Source organism: Parasteatoda tepidariorum, chromosome 2 (genome assembly GCF_043381705.1).
Source record: "Parasteatoda tepidariorum isolate YZ-2023 chromosome 2, CAS_Ptep_4.0, whole genome shotgun sequence".
In the NCBI taxonomy this organism is placed as follows: Eukaryota; Metazoa; Arthropoda; class Arachnida; order Araneae; family Theridiidae; genus Parasteatoda; species Parasteatoda tepidariorum.
In genome coordinates this window covers 54,634,044-54,658,957 of record NC_092205.1, presented here as the reverse complement: position 1 = coordinate 54,658,957, position 24,914 = coordinate 54,634,044, and the positions used below count along the sequence as shown (strand labels likewise).

Sequence of the window (24,914 nt, the reverse complement as noted above, 5' to 3'; positions counted from 1 at the left end):
ATCGAGGCATGCAAAAAATGAAGTAAAACTTGAAGGGATACTATTAAAAATAACAAGGCAAACTGTTCTAATTTTAGAGAAACACTACTAGAAACATTGCAGATAACTTCTTTAATATATGAAGAAGAAAAAACGTCTCAAAACATTCAGGAAAGTAACTGGAAAATATTAAAGAAAACTGTTAGAATATATTGGAGCATGGANTAAAAATATATATATATATATATATATAAATACAAAAGAATGATTTTTGGTTGCATTTACATAAAAATGAATCTAAAATATGAATATTTAAATTTTTATGAATATTTATCATACATATTAAACATTCTGGGATATATAATCGAAGCAAACAGTGATATTCCATTGATTTCGACTTAACAAAGCCTTATTAAAAATTTTCTTTTAAGATTTAATAACCAAAATGAGTCTTTTGAACAATTTAACGCTAGGATTATAAAATGAAATTAATTTGTAAAACGGATAACGGAAAAGAATTCTAAATTTGAAAAACGAATTTTAAAATGACTCCCACTTTGCAAAAAAGATCGTAAAATGTCCACTGCCGAACAAGATCGCAAAATGCCCACTCCTGTGCTGGCGATATACATATACTCCGAAAATAAAGTAATTTGAAATAAACAAGTTCTCATTAAAAGTTTTCTATCAATATTTCTCGACAAATATACGAGTCTTCATAAAATTTGATGCTAACGTTAGAAAATGATACAGTTTCATAAAATTTGTTTAAAAAAATCCCACTATGTTGGCGATACTCCAAAATTTGTGTAGTTTGGATTGAAATAGTTCTTATTAAAAAATTCTTTAAGTTTTCTCTTTAAGTTTTTCTTGACCAATATGGCTGTCTTCAAGCAATGTGCCTGTGGTTACGTTGATCGCCATTAATAATATTTTAGAGGTAGTTCAAGTATCATCATTGACTTTTGGCCGTTGCATACGCATCCTAATTCGGATGTAATAAAATAATTGTCTCAAGGAAATAAATAAAATAGTTTATGCAAAATTGATTTATTAAATATTGAAAATGGCCATAATTCAAAAATATAAGCATAATCAAGAAAAGAAATCCCTTAAAGGGATCAAGATAAAATATTATCTTACATCGAGAGTTTTGTTAGCGTGAATGATATTCAACGGTTGGGACTGTGAGGCCCCAAAGGGCACAACCAGTCACCACAAATTTGAAATTGAAAGTAAATGAATTTGTTCCCAACGGACACTAGGAGCATGGAGAAGAGACCCAGGGTTCGAGAATTATCGAAAGATAACATTTCCAAAATAAAGCCAACCCGCATAATCAGTATTAGGTTTGAAAATACTCTGGCAATCGCGAATCGCCAGCAAGACAGTGAGAATTAATAAAACCATGTAACTGAAACATATTCGTGGTAAGAAATTAAAAATAAAGAGTTATAAATAGATTTTTGTTTTAGATTAGGCGAAACAGTAAATTAATGAACCTACATTAGTATTGAAACAAAAAGTTCGCCATTACATTGATCGATAAGAAAAGAAGAATATATTTTATGGTTTGCTCTCCCTCTCTCTCATATGCCTGTTTAGGCAGTGGGGAGCGATTGTTCTTGTTTTCAAGTGGCGCCATCTATTGCCAAGAATATGGTTCGCTTTAAATAAAAATTAACTGATTGATTCAATTTAAATACAATTCGATTAATTATGCGGAATCACAGTGCCGCCTTCTTTACAATGTAAAACCAGTTTTGAATAATTTCTAAGTTACCAAAAATTATAAATAAATTGAAAATTATTCTCCCTTACGTTCATGTAGTCCATACATTAAAATTCGAGTGATTTTGACTAATTTAAGTCTCAAGAAATTAAGCAGAAATAAGAGAATAATGTGTGTTTTCGAACAAATTAACTCTCACATTTGAAATCAATCTCAAGTAATATGAAATCAATCTTAGGTAAATTCTGCTTCAAAAAATTCACAATGTGTTACCATTACGTTGGCAATATACACACTCTGAAATTAAAATAATTTGGATGAAAAAAGTTCTGATTAAGAATTTTCTTGACCAGTGTGAGTGTCAAAAATTTGTAAAAATTCACAATGTATCATGTATTCACCCTTCTGTTTGCGATGGGCTTACTCTGAGATAAGAGTTATTTGGACAGTAATCTAATAAATAGTTGTTAACAAATATAGATGTCTTCAAACAAATTAAAACGCCTATTTTACGTGATAGTTTCAAAAAAATTAATCATTAAAAATATTTTAAAAAAGTTCACAAAATTTCAATTATTATGAAAGCGGTATACATAACCTCAGGAATTTAAAAAAAATTGGACAAAACGAGTTACTTTTATTTTAATTTTCTATAAACCTTAAAATATATTGATATTTTAAAACAAATTGAAGCTTATTACTATTAATTATTTAAATGAATTCAAATTATTCCGAATAACAAAATTTATTTGACCATTATGCACATCTTTCTGTTTACAATATACATAATAGGAAATTTCAATAATTTGGACAAAACAAAGTTTTAATTGAAAAAAATAATTAACGACTTTATGAGCAATATGTGTGCATTCCAACAATTTGCTCACATTTAGGAATGAAATCAGTTTTATTTAAATTTTGTTTGGCAAAAATATTATAAAAATATCATAAAATGTCCATCCTTTATGTTGGCGATATACATATTCTGAAATTAGATTAATTTGAACTAAGCAAAATGTCTTATTAAAAACTATCTATCAATATTTTTTGACCAATATGGATGTCTTCATACAATTTGATGCTTACTTTTCAATACGAGATGAATTTTAAATTAAATCCGCTATACAAATTTTTATTAAAAAAAAATTCGAAATTTATACACTCCTTTGTTTGCGAGAAACGTTCTCTGAAAGAATGATTTGGACTAAAAAAGTTTTTATAAAAAAACTTTCTATAAATATTTGTTAACAACTTAATAACCTTTTAAATATTGCATTAGTTTTTAAAGAATTCTGCATTTAAATTATTATAAAATAAAATCTCAAATTATCCATACGAGCGATATATATACACTGAAATTAGAGTTTTGTCGAAACTGGTTCTTTTTCTTTTTTATCCAAATTTAATAAAAATATATCTTAAATCAATGTTTCATAAAAATCGAGGTTGACTTAAAATTATTGAACAAATTTCATACAAAAATCCATAAGAAAATATGCAAATTGTCTACACTTATGTTTACGAAATTCATTGGAGTGATTTGAACTAAGCAAGTTCCTTTTAAAAATTTTCTGTAAAGCTGAGCTGTTTTCAATTAATTTTGCGCTCAATTTTTAAGGTGAAATCAGTTTTAAATGAATCACGTTATACAATAAATTATAAAATGTTCCCAAATTGTCCTTCCTTTTGTTGACAATTTTCTTAAAATAAAGTAATTTAAACTGAAAAATCTTATTAAAGTTTCTTTAACATATTTCACGACTAATATAAGTGTTTTAAAATAATTTGGCGATTCCTTTTCAATGGAAGGTGTTTTCAGTATAAATGTAAACAACAACAGTCTCGAGCTCTTGAACTGCTCTACTTAGGGTTAAAAAGTATATAGCTGCTTACTACAGCTTATATACTGCGAGGCAATATTTTCAAACTAATAATTTTGCTTTTAATAAAAGAAATAAATTATATAATTTCTGAGCTCAAATCTGCTGTATTTCATAATGCATAAATGATATTAAGTAATTCTGGGGAGTTTGAAGTGAAAATCGGTTTGAGTTATTTATAGATGTAGCGTTAAAAAAGATCACCTTTTTTGATAGATTTCGAAAGAACTCGCTTTTTGGGCAGTTCTGATTTGGCCTCTTTTTACGTGTTTTTTAATGTTTATTCTTAGTTCAAGCTGTGTACCATCTTACGTTAGTGTTAGCATACTGTTCAAGAAGTGAAATTAAATTCATTTTACAAATTATCATTTAGGTTTATATTTCAAATTTGGAATATCGTTAAGAAAGAAAGAAAATGTTTTATAAAGATTCTTTTTGTCAAATGACAATTCTTCTGTCTTGAAATGGCAGGTTTTCAAATGACTTATAACGATTCTTCTTTTAAACACAAATAATAAATCAGGTAATGAATGCAAATACTACTCAACATAGTCTGAAAAACACAATGACCGTTGTGAGCCAAATGGCTTCAAAGCACACCGAGAACAGTAACTCGGAAATATAAGGAGTCAAAAGCTTGCAGCTCTTCCTAGTGTAGAAAACACCATCTATATAAAACCAGTTTGAATGAATTGCACAGTATAATTGTTTTTTGTATTGCAGAAATTTCCAAAGAAATAAAAAGATTTAGGATTCTATTCATCTTGTTTCCTTTTTAACAAGTCCATTGTGCAGCTCTAGTGTGACGTAAATAAAATACCTACTTATTTAACAAATTTTAAAAACTTATAATTTTTGATTTTGTTAATTTTTAAATCATAAAAAATTCATTTACCGCTGGGTTTTTTTAAAATTAATATTAGTATTATTAAAATGTGATGATTACACTTCCGAGTGTGTTTTTTTAGTAGAAGTTGAAGTTTCAAAGTACTTATCCTCTACATTTATCATGACTTGCTACTTGACAAGCCGTAAAATTTTTAGCAGAAGTCCTTCTTCACGTGATAGTTTCGATATTATTTATGTAACCGCGACCGAAACTTGAAACAACAATCAACAAAAATGAAAATCTGAATTGCGCTGATCGCTTTACTTCAACAAATATTTATTCAAAAAATATGAGTTCTTTTAATCCTGCTTTTCAAGTGCGATGGGCAATTTTATTGAAATATGGTTCTGCTGTCTGCAGGGTATGATGATAGCGAGAAAATCAATGATAGTAAGATTATATGTAGTCGTATGCTTTGACCCATTTATATTCATTTTGACTATAGAAAATATTATATTTCTTTCTGTGTTGCCTACCTAAACCCTTAAAAATTTTCATTGCTAGTAATGTGGTTACTATAATACTAAGTAATCTTTATTTACATATTTATTTTTTTCGTTGCAGTGATTGGTGAATTGAAGTAACCTCTTTGAGGAAACAAAAGTGCCATGGCTTCTGGGGGCCTTTGTTCACCAAGAGCTTCTTACATTTTAGCTGAATTAGAAGATCAAGATTCTGTGTTTGCTCCTATTAAAACAGCTAGTCGAGTTAAGGTAGACTATTTGTATTTTTTGTGAAATTTATCTTTAGAGCTTGGTCTTGCAGTACCTTCTTACTTCCTCATACCATTATGTCCTGTAAAAATTAATAGCATTGATAGGATAAATTTCCTTATTGGTAAGTACTCCAAAATAGTTGTTAAAGTCGGAAATAAGTTTTCAAAAGTGCCAGGAAGTCCGAGAATTGTCAGAGAAAACGGGAACAAAAAAAGTCATGGATAAACGCAATTTTTCCCAAAAACCAGGAATTGTCAGGGAATTTAACTTCCTATCAAATAGTTAATGTCACACTTCTGTTTTCAACCATAATTTGCTCTTATGCTATTTAATAAATCCCTTTTTTTTCTAAGCCGAACTTTATTAGGGGATATTTCTGTATCATGATCTGTTGCGCCAACTACAATCGCCCAGGTGCCTAATAGATTTTAAGCTTGCAAATATTTTTAGAAAAACATGTAGATATTTGCCCGGTGGTGGTTGCAAGTTATACATTTCGAGTTGGTCCCTTTCGTTGATGTTTTTTTTTAGTTTCTCGTGGGCCTCTTGAAAACAGAATTTTCATTAAAATGTGTGATATGAGCAATAGTAGTTGTATCTTTTACTGTTAAATTTTAGTTCGCTGAAAATTCATGAGACTGATTGGTACATTTATCTCTGTGTAATAGGTGAATTTGTAGAATAGTTTTATATAAATTTATTTTTATTATCTTTGAGGGAAGGGTTTAGAGAGAGTTCTCAACAACTCCTTGAAAATTAAATTTTTCTATTTTTTAACCTTGAAACATTTTTATAACATTCAATGATATGTTTAAAAAGCTGTCACATTTAGTTCCATAACTGTCTCCTAATTTTTTTATTTGTACTTTAAAGGTTAGGTTTATAATACAGTGAAACTTTCAAGAAGGACCACCTCTTTGTAGTGACCTTCTCTATTTACGACCACTTTTGAGAGGCACAGAACTTTTTCCTTGGGCTTTGCATCGAAGAAAACCTTTAGAAGGGACCATCAAAACCACTCCCAGCGACCAGGCAAACCTCCTAATCAAATGCGAAAAGGTCAAATAAGGAAACACAAAAAACTATCAAAATTAAAAATATTAGCAAAACAAATAAGTGGATTTAAATGTATTCACAATATTTGTGAGTGGTTCTTATTTAGAGAGCTCTTTTTGACGATTGCTGAAAAAGTTTGACAGTCTCATGTTATAGTCAGAGTGCAATAAAGATGATTGTATCAATGATAATGATTTAGTTTTAAAGTTAGAAGTTAAATTTATAAAAAAAGTTATTTTAGAAAAAACTAAGCATCATAAACAAACCTCTCATTTTTTAAAGTAAACTAGTTTTTATAATATAAAATTAAATGCAGACTTAAGCAAAAAACATAATTGTTTATATCATTCACAAAGGGTAAATTTGTTTTTACACATTATATCAGTACACATCATTTTAATTGATGCTAAATTTTAATCATCGATTTGGTTTTCGTGACGCCAACAGGAGATGCGTTTTGGCACCAAAAAATTTCACTGGGTAAAATCAAAATCAATAGCAAAAAAGCTTTCAATAACATTTAGAAGTCAATGGAAGTAACCCCTAAGAGCAACCAACCTCCATCAACTGTGGAACAGAGAGTGGTCACTTCCAAAAGGTTTCACTGCATTTAACTTAACAAGTCTCGATTCTTGTTTATGGTTTTTTCTTTTTTCCAGTACACATGCTTTGATATTTCACGCCATTACATTGTCTTTGGAACCAATGCAGGTGGTGTTGTTATTTTACAACATGACAACCTATCTTATCTTAAGACACTCACAGCTAAGGTAACTAACACTTCAAATTAATCTGTCCTTTTTTTTTCTTTAGGTATTTAGATTAACTATCAAATTCTTTTTTTAGTTAAATAATCTATTACAAACAAACTGTTTAAATTATTTCTAGCATGCTTTATATATATTTGATGTTTAACCGTTTACTCATGAATACTCCAATAATGAAACATGGGTTTCGAATTTTGATTTAATGGGCTACTAAACTAGGAATAATAATCTTTTTTGCATAGATTTATGAATGATTTTTAAATTTAGTTTGTATCCATTTCTATAATTTTTTAAATCATTTTTTGGATTTTTTAATATTTGATATAATTAGCTAATTTTACATGCACATACATTTTACATTATCAAGTATCCAATTTTAATGTGAAAAATTTAATGCATTCAATTATTTAAAAGGACAACATTACCTACTGGTAAACATGAAAATGGAAATTTTGTTTTAAAGTTAAAATATGAGTGGAAAACCCAATGTTACATTCTTGGAACATTTTATTTTAAGAGTAATATTTTTTAGAGTTCAAATACTGCATTTAGTTATGTTGTGTGCATTTCATTCATTATTCTGGTGCTTATTTAAGCGAAATAATGTTGAAATAATAGAGGGATTAGAACACTTGTAAATTTTACTTCTTTTGACCATGAACGTTAGGAAAGTGAAGAACCTGAATTATCAGGTTTCTTCTAACAAAATGATATTGACAGGGGCTTTTGTAATACTTAGAATCTAATACATTTTCATAGTATTTATATCTCTTTTTTCAAAATTCTAACATACATGAAAATTCTTTCTCATGAGATTATAGCTTTCAGGGGTGTTATCCTTTTTTATACTATTTGACAATGTTGGAGCTAAAATTTAACATTAAATGCCTCATTCATTTGTGTTTACTACAATAGATTCTTGTTATAAATAATTTTTCTTTCCTGATTTATATTATTTCTTAGGTATATTTGATGTTATTGCTAAGTTACAGAAAAGTGTATACTTTTTTTTGTTGTTTCATTTACAAATTCTCTTTGCTTTAACACCAGTCTAGAATATGTTTGATAATACAAGAACAATGGCCAAAAATATTAGCGGGACATTTTTAGTAATGCATTAAAATTTTTGTTGTTAAAGGTTGGATTTTATAAAGCAAACTGTATAAAAAAGACAACAGAATTTTTTATTAAGAGTTTAAAGAGTTTTTATTAAGAGTTTGCAATAAGCCTCTTGCAAAAAGAGGAGTAGATTTCTATCCGTCATGCCTCTAAGTAATTTAAAAATGTGTATTAAAACTATCAGATAGTCATTATTTATGTATACAACCCAGTGTCTTTGTAAATAAATATCATAAAAAGTGTTTTCCATGTAAATCCTGCCTGTACCATTGAATCACAAGTAAATGATAATCATGTAAGTGATAATCAACATTTATTGTAGCAATCAATATTAATGGTACTTTTAAGGTCAAGAAAACTAATTGTTCTTACAATATTGTTAACTAAATTTATTAATTAATCTAATATATTTATTTTCATTCTATTTCCTTTTTGCTTTGAAAAATGTAAACAAAGTTCCTGGAAAGCACCAGTGTTTCAAGAATGGAACATTGTTAAAAACTCAGAACAATTTTTTCGCTCAATTTTATTTTATTTTTATTGTTGCATTCAAAGATATCTAAGTACTCTTTAATTGTGTACTCATCAATTTTCAAGCTATTTGGATAATTCTTTTTCAATTCCGCATGTAAATGGTTAGGTAATTTGTATGGATTGTTCATATTAAAATTGTTTGTTGCCTTTATATGTCATATATTATTATTTGAATTTTATCGATTTATTGGAACAAAAACTTCTGTTCATAATACTTATGCTTTTTCAAATATAATATTCTTGTTCCTGATTGGCTAAGGGCAGACAAAAATATGAATTTTAGTTGTTGAAGTTATGTTTATTTATTGGTTTTGTTCATAAACATTTTAAACGCAAAGTAATTCAAAAAATCGTAAAAATTTCAATATTGATGATCTAATATAAACTACCCTTTAGAGTTGAATATAAATTGTATAAAATTTATAGTGTAATAAAATAAAAATATTTTAAAAGTTGCGCTGTTCGAAATGATTTTTTGTTATATAATTGTTTGAGTGAGTCATCAAACCAATATGCATTTTGTTGTTCAATAGATAACTTTAACTGCAATAAATGTTCTCGAGCCAGTAATATTTTAAAACAAATTTTTCATCGCTATTTTAGGAAGGACCTGTTTGTCAAACTGCTTTGGCTCCAGACGAAAATATTATAGGATTTGCTACCAGGTAATTATCATTCTGTAGTTTTGGATTATAGAGTATAAGATTTGCCAAAAGCATTTTGATCTTCAAATTTTAATTTGAAATACTTAAACTGTCTTATATATTTACACTAGCCACCAGCAATCAGTCTTAGATTAATTTGTACATTTTTCTATTCATGTATTAGAAAACAAAAAAAGAATTTTGTTTTTGTATATTTTTGTGTCTATTTTTACCTTTTTAGTTCTCTTACTGTAACAATTTGTAATTCTTCAAAGTTTTTTAATGGTTTTATTTGAGCTAAAATGAGAAAAAAATGTTTTAGTCGAGGTGTTGCCTTGGTTTATGAGCATAATACAGAGAGAGGAGCTGCCCAGCCTCAGCGACTTCAAATCTCTTTTGAACACCGAGGGTCTTGTATTACTGCAATGCAATGGAATGTATCATCATCAAAATTGTATATTGGTGATGATAAAGGGAAGATCTCAGTTATTAGCGTTTCTACATCAAGGGTGAGTTTATCTTGTTTTTATTTATTTTTTTTTAAAATTGTAGTGATTTTGAGTTTTTGTTTTTTTGCACTTGTATTTATTTAAGGAAATTTAACACAGACATACAATAAATATAGATTTTCATAGCTAAAGCTTCCAGCATTTTATCTGCCATTGATTTTAGTAAATACTCGTATGAATTTGAACTTCTTTTCAGACTATTATTCTGGGAATTTATAGGAATCAGCAAATTCAAGTCCATGCAAAAGGTGGCAGATGTAATTCTGTTATTGTTTATTCATTTTAATAAGGACTACATATCAGAAGCCATGTGTTATTGTTGTTTACTAAATGTTCTCTTTTATGTTAGAATGGCAAGAGAGAGAATGGCATTTGATTTCTGAAAGCCTATTATTTTTAAAATGCTTATATGTAATTACATTTAACTTTTTAGAATCCTATTTTGTAAGTATGTGAATTCCAACTCTCTCTCTCTCTTTTCTTTAATTTTCTTCTATTTTACAAGCAACTCAAAACTTCTCACATCACCCAAATTTCACCAAAAAATTTTAATCTTTCTAAAGCGACATTTTTACATTAAGTAATTTTTTTTTTCAAAGAGAAAACATTTCACAGGAGAGTATTAGTATTCCAAACTTTTTTAATCATTTCTTACTATACTTTTGCAGTTTTTGCGTTTGGTAATAGAGAGTAAAATCTTTCCTATAAAATTAATGTGCTTTAATTGTTCATATAAATTTTGGTATAACATAATCACATAAATGTAAACATCTATAAAAATACCTTTTCTGTATATAATTTTGGTAATGAAAAAATTTTCCTAATTTTTATCTTAAAATATTTGAAACTATGTATTTTTGTCCTTTGATTTTACAGTTGAGGTTACCTGTATTATACTAAGAGACACTAATTGCTTGATTAAAATGTATTCTTCGCTTTTATAGACTCGAAATATATTTCAAGTACCAACAACAACTCTTATGAAATTGGACTCAAAAATAGTGCAGATTGACTTTGCTCAGGATCACATACTTGTATCATCTATTACCAGATGTTATCTTTGTGACACTAATAAGTAATTATCTTCTATAATATTTCATCTTATTTAACTCTGATGCGTATTTTGAACACTTCCATAGTATTTCCTGTGCAATCTTACAAGCAGTTTTCTTTCTTAAAAGTCTAAAACACATGAATCTTTTATAAAATTTGTTAAAAACACTCTTAAATTATTTCTTTTTATTATTTGAATAATTTAATTTTATTTTCTGTATACGTAATTTAATTTTAGAATAATAACTGTTTAATTTATTTGCTTCATAGTTATTAATTAATGCTTTATTTATTTATTTTTAATTTTTTGCTAATTAAAATGTATTGCCAATTTTAAATAACATTAGATTTGGTTGTTATTCAATTCACTAAAAATGGGGATTTTAATATTTAACCTATAAAATAGTCTGTTAGATGTCAATTGGTGTGTAAAAATATTTTTCATAAATTTTCATACTTGTAATTATGTAATTTTTCATGCATGTTTTCAGTGTACATTAACCATCGTAAAGGCTTAATTATTTATGTATTTTATCAAATTTTTTTTTTTTGCAATTTATTATCTTTTTGTGATTTCAGAGAACAGTTTATGACCATAGGAAAGAAGTTAAGGGATGGTGAATTTGGAGCATGTTTTTATCCAGGTGTTAGATCAATTGATCCTTGCACTATTTATTCTGCACGACCAGGATCAAGAATTTGGGAGGTACTCTTTGAAATAATTTTGCATGTGTTTCAATTATAATAAATTATTCATGTTTACTCAAAATATTTTCTTTATTTGTGTCATTCTTTAATTTGGATTTTACTTTAATCAGTAGATAATGCTGAAAATAAGTAAATATCTGCATTTGGAATTTTCTATTTAATTCTTATATTATAATTCATATTCCTGATAAAAAAAAAGTTTTTCCTAATTTTTGTACACAAATGCAGATTTTTCGAATAATTGAATTTTCGCTCTAATATTTTATTGTATTGATTAATCATGCCTGTAAAAATAAGGAAATTTGATTGTTAGAGACTGTAAAGATTGTAGAGAATTTGTTAAAGACACTCTTAAATTATTTTTTTTATTATTTAAATAATATAATTTTATTTTCTGTGTACATAATTTAATTTCAGAATAATAACTATTTAATTTATTTGCTTGATAGTTATTAATTAATGTATTATTTTTTTTTTGTTAATTAAAATTTATTGCCAATTTTAAATAACATAGTAGTATGGTTCACCCTTTATAATAGTAGTATGGTTCATCTTTTATAATAGTAGAGTGGATGGACAAGCACCCTTTATAATAATAGTATAAAAAATCTGATTTTTTTTTCTTTGTAAAATAATGTTTTGATTTTTTTTTCTTTGGAACACTATGAGGCCTGTATAATACTAAATGTATTTTTCATGAATTTAATTAAATAACTGCTTCTAATAAGCTATTTCAATTGCTTTTTTACTTCTGATTGGTGAACTATTTACATTAGTGATAACTATATTATCACTAAAATATTGGAAGTTCTGTTGATCATATTAGTAAAATTGCAATACAGTAAATTTTTTTTTACTTATTTAGTGTGAGACTAAAATAGCTTTTAATTTTATCAAGGATGTGAACATTTTGTGTAACAGTAATAAAATTATTGGAACAAGGTTATAAGTGAAGATTTAGAAGTATTGGCTGAAAATAATATAGCAAAATCAAGAAGCTATATAATTAATATATATCAAAGTCTGTAGAGGAATTTTCTTTTATGTTTTTGAAAAATATCCAAATCTTGTGTCTTGTTTTTAATGCACAGTCTTGCTATTTTTATTATTTATTTATTTATATTTGTTTTTTTATTACATCTCCTGCATATATTTGTAAATAAATGGATTTTATTGTTTAAATCAGTTATTGTAGTTTTTGTTCACAATTTTGAATATTTTAAAGGTGGATATAAAAGGTAGTGTCTGTTGTACTCACCAATTTAAAACTGCTCTAGCTGTTAAACCGGAAAGACTCTATACCTTCAGGTAACTGCTTTTTTTTTTTTTTTAATGAAATTGCTTTCATTTTACTTTGCTTTCCTTACATTTTAATCAAGGAAAATTTACTTTTGCTACAGCATATTTTTCTTTAATTATCTTATAGGTATTACAACAGCTTATAAATGTTTGAAATCATTACACTAGAATTTTTTTGGTTATTATAAGTTTATAAAAAATGTTTTTTTGAGGAATTTAAATAAATATAAGATAAAGAAAATAACTATATTATTAAATTAATTTTTTTATCAAGAGCATGTTAGCAAATATTAGAAAATTATTTCTCTAGAAAGTAAATATTAAAACAAAATGCAACACAATTGAAGATATCTATTTATGCTAATATTTATTGTTTAAAAAATCAACATCTTTTATATTTTTTTTAAATTTTAAATCTTATAGTGATAATTTTGATAGTTTTATATTAAAAATTCTTAATTCTTAGTAATTTACAATTTTCATCAAAATATTTTTTGTTAGATGTCACAAAATCCTAATTTTTTAAGAGTTTCATTTTATTCAAAATTTTATAAAGTTTTAAATAAATTCAAATGGCATAAAGATTGATAATTGTTACTTTTTCATGTATATAAAAGAAGATGAGATTTAAGTATGAAAATACTTAAATTTAATTATGCTTGTTTTAAATAAAAGAAATCTCAATTGTTTGATAACAGTTCTAGTTTTTTTCTACTTCTATGCTATTTAAGAGATTTTTTTTCAATATTTGCAATGAAAAAATTTATATATGTCTGTGTGTGTGAGATCTGGTCAGTTAAGATCTGGTCTAATTATTTAGTTGAGCTTATTAATAATGAGTAACAATTTCTCCTTATGTACAGTATGATTTTATTTTAGAAGAGAAATCAATATGGATGATGAAGAACCTGAATGCAAACCTCAAGCAACAAATTTTCAAAAACTACTGCTTGTGTGGCCTAGGTAACTTTTAATACAAATAACAAACTTCACAATTTATTATTTTCTCATTAGATTTGTATATTTTATTAGACTGGTTCAAATTTAACTTGCAGTTATTTTATTTTTATCGTTATTTATTTCTTATTTATTTTGTTAGAGTTTTAACACTCATTTAGTAATTTTATTTTAGTTTTTGATTGTTATTGTTGTGCAGGGCTGCTTGTGCTCCGAAAAAATCCGGATTTCTGGAATTTTCGCTAACAGTGATCTGGAAGTTTCTGGAGATCGAAGATCCAGAAGTTTCAAAAAATCATTGATCACAGAAGTTTCTGGAAATCAAATTTTCAAAGGTGGAACTTAAAACCACATTTTATTTTATTTGTTTGTAAGGGAGAGCCAGAGAGATACTTCGTAAGCTTATATTCATGATTAATATTCATTTTTTATCAGTAAATAGTTGTTATAATAGAAACTCAAGAAAGATAGACATATTTCTAAATTTTAATTACTTCTCCAGGTCATCATAGGTATGTGTAAAATTTTAAATATATTTTAAGTAAACTAAGAAATATTGAGAAAAAGGAAGAAAAAAAACTTGTTTAAATTTTTTTTCAATTTAAACTGTTTTTTGTTTTTTTTTTAACTCAAGAAATTTTCTGGAATTTTGACTTGGGCTCACAATCACCCCTAGTTGTGTGTCCTGGTTTATTACAATACTTTGCTTTAGAGTTTTTTAACAATTCATTGTAAAAATATGCATTTTTTTTAAAAGAAAATATGAAATTTTGTTTAGTTATATTCAGTCAAATGTACTTAATTATATGTAAAGTAGGCAACCGATTATCCGGAATGATCGGAACCATCGCTATTCTGGATAACTGATTTTTCCGGCTTTCTGAATGGCTACAAAAAGTCGTTTTTTTTATTGTTAAACCCAACTAAAAAAAAAAAATATTTGGAAATAATCTTAAAAAGAAGAAAAAACGATGAAGTAATACACTAATGATTATTTCCAAAATGATGGTAAGGTAACCATCTTTCAAAAAAGAAAGAAAAATCTTATGAGGAAAGAAAATTTTTTTTTAAGAAATGGCGGGAATATTTATTGAATTTCGTTCCGGTTTTCGGATAACGGGTTCTGTACTGTTTATACTTATTATTTAGACAAAAACACAACAAAATTGATCAAATATTCCCTCCAGAGCAAAACATTTATTTCATATAAATACTTGAAATTATTATTTTTTAAGTTTAACATATTTTTTATTTAAATTTTTTATTTTTTATTTATTTGAGGAACAAATTAAAAGCTACAAAAATATTTTCCCAGTGTTTAGAAGGGAGCACTTTGTTTTACTCACTTTTGTTTGTTTGTTTCACTTAATTTTTTTTTATAATTTTTTTTGCAATTAAAGATATTAATCAACTGCTATTTAAAATTCTTGTCAATAATTTGTACGTATTTTTTTTTCTTTCAAAAATATGGTTTTGAAAGTGATAATGTGCATTTAAATATTTATTTAACATTTTACGTTAAGTGTACTAAATTTATTTTCCAATATTGATAGTTTATTCTTTGTGTGTATGAGATGCATTTAATTTCTTATTAATTTTTTAGTACTGAAGAGTGTCCTTTCATTTTTACTTGGAGTCCTCAAGGTGTATATGTATTTGATCCAAAGCGTGCTGAAATAGTTCTTTGGAGTGATGAATTGAAAGGTGATTTGCATTTCTTTTAATTAATTGAATACAGTGTTTTCACTACAGCGAGAGAACGCGAGAATCTCACATATTTTTTTCTTTTCTCGCATTAAAAAATTATTACCGCGAGAAATTCGCGCATTCTATAAACCAATTTCAAAATTCACGAATTTCTCGCATTTTGAAAAAAATTTCTCATTGCGCCATTTAGAATAAAATCCGTTACATTTTTCTTCCTGGATCTTTCATTATTTTCAACATCTGCCCCATTATCTAGCTTCCCTATTTACCAGTATTGTTCAGAACCTTTAAGAACAACAGAACACCATCCCTCGGAACCACGAAACCTCTTTCAGAATGCATTTCTCTGCAACCACGTGTTTAACGTAGTTAAGGTTTCTCCATGTAAAAAGTTCAAATTTTTTGCGCATTAATGTAAGATGGACAAATGCCTTGTAAAGGCAATATCTTCTACTCTGAAACGGACAAATGAAAATGAAACAAAAGTGGGTAGAAACGGTCAAAACGAAACAAACACGCATTTGAGCAACCTAATGAGAATAGCTGATGAAAAAGTAGATGTAGAACATTTTTCATATGATGATGCAACGAAAATATTCAATGCTTTAAAAATTAGAAGATGTTAAAAATGTATTATAATTAAAGAAATGATTTTTTTTTTCAAGTCTCTTAGTGATTTTTTTTTTAATTTTTAGAAATCTCACTTAACTTTTTGAAATCTCACCCTGTTCTTGAGAAAGGGTGAGAAATTCTCACCCATTTTTTTTCTGCGATGAAAGCACTGGAATATGTAACACTGTTCAATGTTCAACTTTTTATTTATTTTAATAATTTACCTTTTTAGCAGAATTTTTTTTTATCGAGTGTTTTNATTTTATTTTAAATCTTATAATGATAATTTTGATAGTTTTATATTAAAAATTCTTAATTCTTAGTAGTTTAAAATGTTTCATTGAAATATTTTTTGTTAGATATCACAAAATCAAAATTTTTTAAGCGTTTCATTTTATTCAAAATCTTATAAAGTTTTCAATAAATTTAAATGGCATAAAGATTACTAATTGTTACTTTTTTATGTGTACAAAAAAAGGTGAGCTTTAAGTATGCAAATACATTAATTTAATTATGCTTGTTTTAAGTAAAAGAAATCTCGATTGTTTGATACAGTTCTAGTTTTTTTCTACATTATTTCCCAACCTATGGATGTTTTTTCTATTATCTTTTTCTACTTCCATCTTATTTAAGAGATTTTTTTCAATATTTGCAATGAAAAAATTAATATGTGTGTGGTGGACATTTGGTCAGTTAAGATCTGGTCTAATTATTTAGTTGAACTTAGTAATAATGAATAACAATTTCTCCTTACATGCAGTATGATTTTATTTTAGAAGAGAAATCAATATGGATGATGAAGAACCTGAATGCAAACCTCAAGCAACAAATTTTCAAAAACTACTGCTTGTGTGGCCTAGGTAACTTTGAATATAAATTACTAACTTCACAATTTATTATTTTCTCATTAGATTTGTATATTTTATTAGACTGGTTGAAAATTAATTTGCATTAAATTATTTTATTTTTCTCTTTATTTATTTCTTATTTATTTTGTTAGAGTTTTAAGTAATTTTATTTTAGTTTTTGATCGTTATTGTTGTGTGTCCTGGTTTATACAATACTTTGATTAAGAGTTTTTTAACAATTCACTGTAAAAATATGAATTTTTTTTTAAATATAAAATTTTGTTAGTTATATTTAGTCAAATGTACTTAATTATATGTATATACTTATTATTTAGACAAAAACACACAAAATTGATCAAATATTCCCTCCAGAGCAAAACATTTATTTCATATAAATACTTGAAATTATTATTTTTTGGGTTTAACATATTTTTTATTTAAATTTAGGAACAAATTAAAAGCTACCCCCAGTATTTAGAAAGGAGCTTTTTGTTTTACTCACTTTTGTTTGTTTTACTTAACATTTTTTTATAATTTTTTTTGCAATTGAAGATATTAATTAACTGCTATTTAGAATGATTGTACATAATTTCCTTTTTTTTTTCTTCAAAAATATGGTTTTAAAGGTGATAATGTCCATTTAAATATTTATTTAACATTTTATGTTAAGTGTGCTACATTTATTTTTCAATATTGATAGTTTATTTTTTTATATTTTATGTGAGATGCATTTAATTTCCTATAAATTTTTCAGTACTGAAGAGTGTCCTTTTATTTTTACTTGGAGTCCTCAAGGTGTATATGTATTTGATCCAAAGCGTGCTGAAATAGTTCTTTGGAGTGATGAATTAAAAGGTGATTTTCATTTCTTTTAATTAATTGAACATGTAACACTGTTCAATGTTCAACTTTTTATTTATTTTAATAATTTACCTTTTTAGCAGAAATTTTTTTATCTAGTGTTTTATTTATATTGAATACTTTATTTATTGAATCTTAATACATGTATTTGACAATTTTATAATTTTTTTTGGTATAATTTATAAGTATATAATAGGAGCGTTATTAATATTTTGAAAAATTTTAAAGTTTATATCAGTATCTTATTTATTATGTCAGAGCATTTATTTATTGTATTGTTGTTTATTTAGGTATCAAAGATGCCAGATGTCAAAGAGGTGAAATATACATACATTTTATGGATGGAAGTTTCAACAAATATACTCTTTTGACTGTGGAACAAGGTGTTTGCAAATTGTATCAACAAGGCCTTGCAATTCACGGAGCTCAATTATTATTGCTTAAAAAAACCTCTCTTTGTTCCTCTAGATTAAATATTTATGTTCCTGCATCTTTTATAATTGATATGTTACAAAAAGCTTCTGAAATGGGAAAATCTTATTTATTTACTGGTCTTACCTCTGTTTTAAACAATCTTGGTCTCAGTCCAGATAAACTATCACAATCTAGTCGCTCAAGTTCAGCCATGTCTGAATCAGTACGACTAAACTCTGGAATTTATGTAGTTAATAAATTTATGAGAGAAGCTGATGAAGAATCCCCATCTGTTTGTCTCAGCAGATGGAGATCAGCATCACCTGTCTTCAGACAAAACAGCCGTTCTCCACATTCAAGTCCATCAAGATCTAGTGATCGGGGCTCATACAGTCCAAAGAGTCAAAGATCATCTGTTACTGTTAAAGACTCTACTGGAAAATTCAAAACTCCAGGAGCAATTAGAACTCCTGATAGCACAGATTCTGCTACTTCTGGTAGAGTGTCTGAAATGAGTGACGAAACTCAAAGCAGCCCCTCTAGTAAAGGCACACAAAGCAAAGAAGATTGGCAATCATTCTCTCAACCCCAAAATGGACAAACTTCCAACTCTCAGGAAACATGCTTAAATGGTGAAAGCTCTCCAATCAAAGACACCAAACTCAAACTTAACACGGAAAATTGCTCAGAACAGGCTGGAAGCTCTAAAGCTCCGTATATGAATGGAGACAAAGGTGTAAATAGCAGGTCTAGCACACCACCCAGCTTAAGTCTTAATCTTCAAGATCTTTCAAAACATGGTAGCAATGAGAAAAGAGTGTCTTTCAAAAGTAAAATTTCAACCAGTTCAGATGGTAGTGTAACTTCTCCTCAGTATGTGAATGAAGGTGTTACAAATGGTGTACATCCTAATTCTGATTCAGTTTTTTCACCTCAGTATGCCTGCCCTGATAGCTTATATGATGATTACAAATACTCGAGTATGTCTTTTTATGGTTACAATACAATGATGATTCCAAATTTAGATATATCTCTCCTTTTTGGAACTGATGCTGATTTTACAAATATAAAGGAAAGGTTAGTCAACTGTTTCATAAAATAATTTGCAAATATTTTTAAACTTGAATTAATTTCTTTTTTTTTTTTAAAAATGGACTCTTTTATACATGATCACACACACACACACATATATATATAAAAGTTCAAAATGTAGAGAAAACAAGGAAAAAATTACAGAACAATGAAAAAAGGGGGGGGGAGCAAAAAAAAAGGAAAACTATTAATAAAAATCCAGAAAATAAAAGATATAAATCTTTTTATCTGCACACACGATTATATCCATATATATATATATATACATACATATATGTATATTTAATATATATATATATATCGTAATACAAACTAATTGTACAAACCAAAAAGTAAAAATTCCTTTAAAATAGAGCTCTTAAATATACATTGCAAAACAAGAAAGAAAAAACACTTTATTCATGAATATCAATTATATTAATCATATTTTTCAAACGATGTTCAGTTGATATATTTTTATAGTATTGTTCATATGAATCAACTTATTATTAAAAATTTATCTTAAACTCTAGCATTATTTTCTTTATTTATCTTAAATCTATTTGCATGTCTAACTTTTATTTTAAGCTTTTGTTTCCACTAAATCCACTTGGAAATATTAAAAAAATACAAACCTTATTCTTTGCGCACAAATAAAAAGGAAGAAGAACTATGATTTATACAAATTCAAGATGTTATTGACATCTAATAAACTAAAGAAGAAAGAAATCATTGTTCTATTTGCTAAATTATGTGTGTCATAATTAAATAGTGTAGAATGATGGTCTAATATGATAATAATGCCTCATTGATGAGGGTATTTCATATTCCATCTCTTTTTGCTTTTTCAATTTATTATTGTCTAAGTGTGGAGGGTTCAGGTTGTATTACTTATGTGGTGGCTTTTAAATTTGTGTGTGATGTTGATTTTAAAATTCCATTACTTTATTTCTAGTTTCTTTTCTTTTTTTTAGTAAAAGGCTTTTAGTCTTAGAATATATAAATTTTTATTGAGTGTTGAATTCCCAATTAAAAGTAATTTTTATTGCAATCAAAAGAAACTAACATGAATTCAAGTAAAACTCTTAAACTTTACAACAGTCATAACTCTGAGAATAGTTAGTATTTTGTTTTGTTTTATTTCAAATAAAAAATTTTAAAAAGATAAAAAAAACTAAGAAAGAATATCAATAATTTATAACAATGAATATAAGCACAGCATTAAGTTAGGAAAACAAGTTCTGTACAGTTTGTAAATATGTTAAATATTATATCAATAAGTAGTGTACTATCATTGTTAAAATGTTATATGAGGGCACTTGACCCTCTCATGAACTTTTCATTTGAGATATAAAAACTATTTAGATATGCTACAAATACATTTAGTATCTAAGGAGTGTGGTGTAATAATTTATTTTTGAAAATTTTTGTCTTGTCTAGTAAACAATTGGTGACCTCATGTACAAATGAGGACATATGCTTTTGTGTTATATTTTAAATATATAATTTAAATCATGGAAAAACTGAATATTCAAACTTCATTTATAAGGTATAAAAATATAAAATAATACCAACATTTCTAGTGATGTAATATACCATACAAAATATCAGATTTTCACTTCTTTTGTGAATCCTCATCTCCTTCAAAGGAGATCATATTTTTTTTTTACTATATTGAATATCCTTCCACCTGGTGTGGTTTCCAGGAACTGTTTGAATTCTTCAAATGAGAACTTTATGCAAACAACAACACAAATGCGAACCTGAATAACATTATGAAGCAAAAATATCCATCTCCTCATGCGGCCTGTGTGCATGAGAGGGTTAGGAATAAAACCAATGTAGACATTTTTTATTTTTTAATTGCTTATTTGTTTTAACACAAACAAAATATAGTTTTGTTTGTGAAATCTGTTTTATTAAACAATTAAATTTTAAGAATTTTTGTGTTATGTGTTTATTTATTTATTTATTTTTTTGTAAATATTTGAAATTTTCTTTTTAGTCTTGCCAAAAAAATTTCATCAGGGAAAAATATGTTGATGAAAAATCTTAAGGGGTTGGAACAAAGGATGAGTCAGGACTCCTCGGAATTATTAGATGTTAAACCAAAGACCTCCTCTTCTAATGCTCAAGCTACATCTCCTGGATCATACTCTGGTAAATTATTATTTTTTAAAATATTTTCTGCTTATTTAAAACTCTCTGATTTGCACTATTTTCACTATTATTATGATGATTATAACTTATACTATATTTTTTACTCGCTTTTGTGTGCAGGAGACTGGACTTTTGAAATGAAAGATATAACCACTTACAGATTATCTAGAATATTAACATTTTTGCTAAAACTCTAGTTCAACTTAACTCTGCAATTTCTTCATAAAAATGTTAATAGTTACCTTTTTCCAATTGACGAAAAGGCAGAAAATAAGTCTGTTTTTGTCCTACTCAAAATGAAAAATAGTGGCCACATCACTTTTGATATAACCTTTTATCACCATCAAAAATTCCCTTCACATCTTTCAAAAGTGATACTCCCAGTTTAGTTGTGACAAAAGCAGAATTAATTTCTCCTTTTTAGTACAGTTTAAAGAGGAATAATAATAATTTTCAAAAAAGAATTATAATATTTTAAACTATTATTATATTAAATAATTATATTGAATTTCATCTTAATGCTTAACTTTAGATGTAACTAACACCACACTTTACATAAGACATAGATCTTTCTTTGTTAATTGCTATTATTTTATTTTGCTTCAATGTCTGTCACTTGTTTTGTATGTTTGTTTCTTCAAAACTGTTAGATGGTAAATGAACAATAAAGTTTTACTCATTTATTCTAAAAACATTTATAAACGCTGCACATTTAATTATTTTTTGTATTCTATCGATCAGATTATATTGGCTTGATTGTTTTTATATCAAGTTAACATTTGATGTAGAACATTTGCTCGACGAATTCTATGAAAATTGCTCTAATCATAGTCGAGATTTATTAAAAAAATTAATTAAAAATCAAAATAATTTTTGAAATAAGATTTCAAAATGTTAATATTTTTATTTATATGTTTATTTTTTATTCATTTGTTTATTTTTATTATAGAGATGGACACAGAAAAGAGCTCATCTGAATTTCAGTCAGCCGATAAAAACTTTTGGTCCTTTTTACCACCTGTAGATATCTCCCAACTGCTAGAAGCTTCTAAAAGTACCTGGTAAGTTTCATTTTGCACGAAATTAACAGTTACGACACATTGGTAATTTGGAACAGCACTGTTTAATTTATTTTATTTTTCAAATTTTAACTATTTGAAAGTGTTCGTACCATTAAAGTATAAACAATTTAATTATTTTAATATTAAGATTTTATTCTGAATCAAATTGTAAGTAATTATTTTAAAATACTTAATATTTTACGCACAGAAAGTTTATTCATTTTAGAAGGTTATTTATTAAAATCTTTGTCAACAAATTTTTATGATTATTTATTCTTTTAAAATATATAAGTAAGGATGTAACAAGTATTCAACCACTATTCAGTATTCAGCCCTTTTGCCTAATATTCTGTTGACTGAATATTTGGCCAAATTGAATATTTATTAAATTTGTTAAATTCTAGGTATTCAGTGTAGTATTATGCGGAAAATTATTTTTCAACAAAGTTTTTTTGGGGGAGGAAATTTTAATAGATCTAATCAAAAATAATATAAAATTTTATTTTTTACTATACATTATTAGAAATAGTTTTTACATATATTTGTTAAGTTCTAAGACTTGTTAAATTATGTTCTGAAAGATGCATGAAAAAAGCAAATTTAAATTACTTTTACTGTACTGTATTTTAAATTACAAAATTGAATTTAAATTACTTTTTACTGTACTATGAGTTTTGTAATGTTGATTTTTTTCTCTTTTTAATTATATTTAGGCAAGTCAAATTTCATAGTATTTTTATCCACTTCATGTTTTAAAAATTGATAATTTTTTTTCTCCAATTTTGCTAATTTTCTGTTTTGACTAAAGCAAAGCATGTTAACGGAGTGTTTCTAATAAACTTTATTCTTTTATTGTCATTTTTTCTTGTACCGAAAGACAGGTCGATAGTAACATTGAGAACTGTGATTCTCATCATTAAAGTTATATTTCATAACTAAAAACAATTTTTTTTTCTGTTTCTCTTTTCTTTTTTTTCAGCATTTTTATTATGACAGCATTTAAATTTTTTTTCTTCTGGAGAATATTATTTTTAACTTAACTATAATTTTATTTATTAGCTGTTTGTCAGTTTTTGTTCTATCTTAACTATTTCTAATTATCTTAAACATTTCTATTAAAAAAAATTTCCCTTTACCTAATACCAATACTACAGCTATGCTTTGATTATTATTCAATAAAGACTAAATTTATTTCTATAAAAAAATAATATTTATTAAAAATTTTTGGCTAAATCTCTATTTGTTACATTCTTAAATATAAACCATTTGTAAATTCCTAAGGAAATGAATTGTTCAAAAAATTTTAACATGAATAGTCTTATCCTTATAGGGTATAGTGATAGTTTTTTGAGTTACAATTTAATTTCAGTAAATATTTATGCAACATGTGCACATTAAAATAATTGAATTAGTTTTATCTAACATTTAGTTAGTTAGAACTTACTTATCTTCTATTCTTGCAAATAAGTTTACATTTCTTGTTAAAAACAATGCATTTGATGAACTTTTTTTCTTGTATTTATAATAATAAAAAAAAATGTCCATGTTGGAAGTTTTACTTTCTGCAAGTTCTTTTATTGAAAGTTTGACCCAATTTAAAAATTACTTTTATTGTTAAAATATTACATTCTGAAAGAGATTTGTTTATGTGTACTAAATTAAATATATAAATTTTAATAACAATTAATGAAATGAGTATAAAATTTATCTTACATTAATTTAATGTTTTTTTTTTTTAATGTTCTAAACTTGTTAGTAGAATTCTAAATTAAGATGGAAAAAAAAGTATAGATACTTAATATTAGTGCACCAGAAAATTATGTATTAACTAGTAGTTATTGACTTATAAATATTATTCCTTAGCATAATAGGGCGACAATTACAAATTACACTGTTTACTCATAGTTACTCATATAAATACACTTATATTTACAAAAGAAAATTGTTAATCAAATAAAAAAAATAGTTTGTTCATAGTTTTAGGAGGTCAAAAACATAAATTATAAATTTTAAAAAACGTAAATGTAAAGCAAATTTTAGTTTTCAAGTTCAAAAATGTTAAGTTTTGAAAGTAAAGTTACAATAAAAATAAATTCTATGAGATGTAATTTCCAGTAAATTACTCGAAAACCTCAATCAATTTTCAATAGATTTCCAATTTTTTAGTGGTTTTCATATATAGATTCTCAACAACCTGAATGTTTCTTCTTATTTTTTCGTTACTTTATATTTTTGAATTTAAAATCTGAAATTAGTTATATATTTATACTTAGAAAAAAGACTTTTTTTACCCATCTTGAAAACCTTAGTGTTTTTCAATATGACAAAAAAATATTTT

General features: G+C 26.2%; 1 protein-coding gene across 3 annotated transcripts in view; it reads left to right on the top strand.

The window, feature by feature from the left end:
• The first annotated feature begins 4,687 nt into the window (after positions 1 to 4,687).
• The window catches only part of LOC107454818 (serine-rich adhesin for platelets), a 31,332-nt gene continuing 11,105 nt past the window's right edge, over positions 4,688 to 24,914 (top strand). The window contains exons 1-13 of one of the 3 annotated variants that reach the window (XM_043042536.2): positions 4,688 to 4,870; positions 5,045 to 5,193; positions 6,912 to 7,022; positions 9,276 to 9,337; positions 9,639 to 9,825; positions 10,770 to 10,900; positions 11,458 to 11,584; positions 12,812 to 12,894; positions 13,765 to 13,848; positions 15,446 to 15,546; positions 18,161 to 19,361; positions 21,361 to 21,515; positions 22,465 to 22,576. In XM_043042536.2, the coding sequence (XP_042898470.1) occupies positions 5,089 to 5,193; positions 6,912 to 7,022; positions 9,276 to 9,337; positions 9,639 to 9,825; positions 10,770 to 10,900; positions 11,458 to 11,584; positions 12,812 to 12,894; positions 13,765 to 13,848; positions 15,446 to 15,546; positions 18,161 to 19,361; positions 21,361 to 21,515; positions 22,465 to 22,576 (2,459 nt within the window). In that variant the 5' untranslated portion in view covers positions 4,688 to 4,870; positions 5,045 to 5,088. Of the gene's footprint in view, positions 4,871 to 5,044; positions 5,194 to 6,911; positions 7,023 to 9,275; positions 9,338 to 9,638; positions 9,826 to 10,769; positions 10,901 to 11,457; positions 11,585 to 12,811; positions 12,895 to 13,764; positions 13,849 to 15,445; positions 15,547 to 16,882; positions 17,022 to 17,763; positions 17,865 to 18,160; positions 19,362 to 21,360; positions 21,516 to 22,464; positions 22,577 to 24,914 lie in introns of those variants that run through there. The other 2 variants (XM_071177589.1, XM_043042537.2) reach the window with 2 other exon arrangements.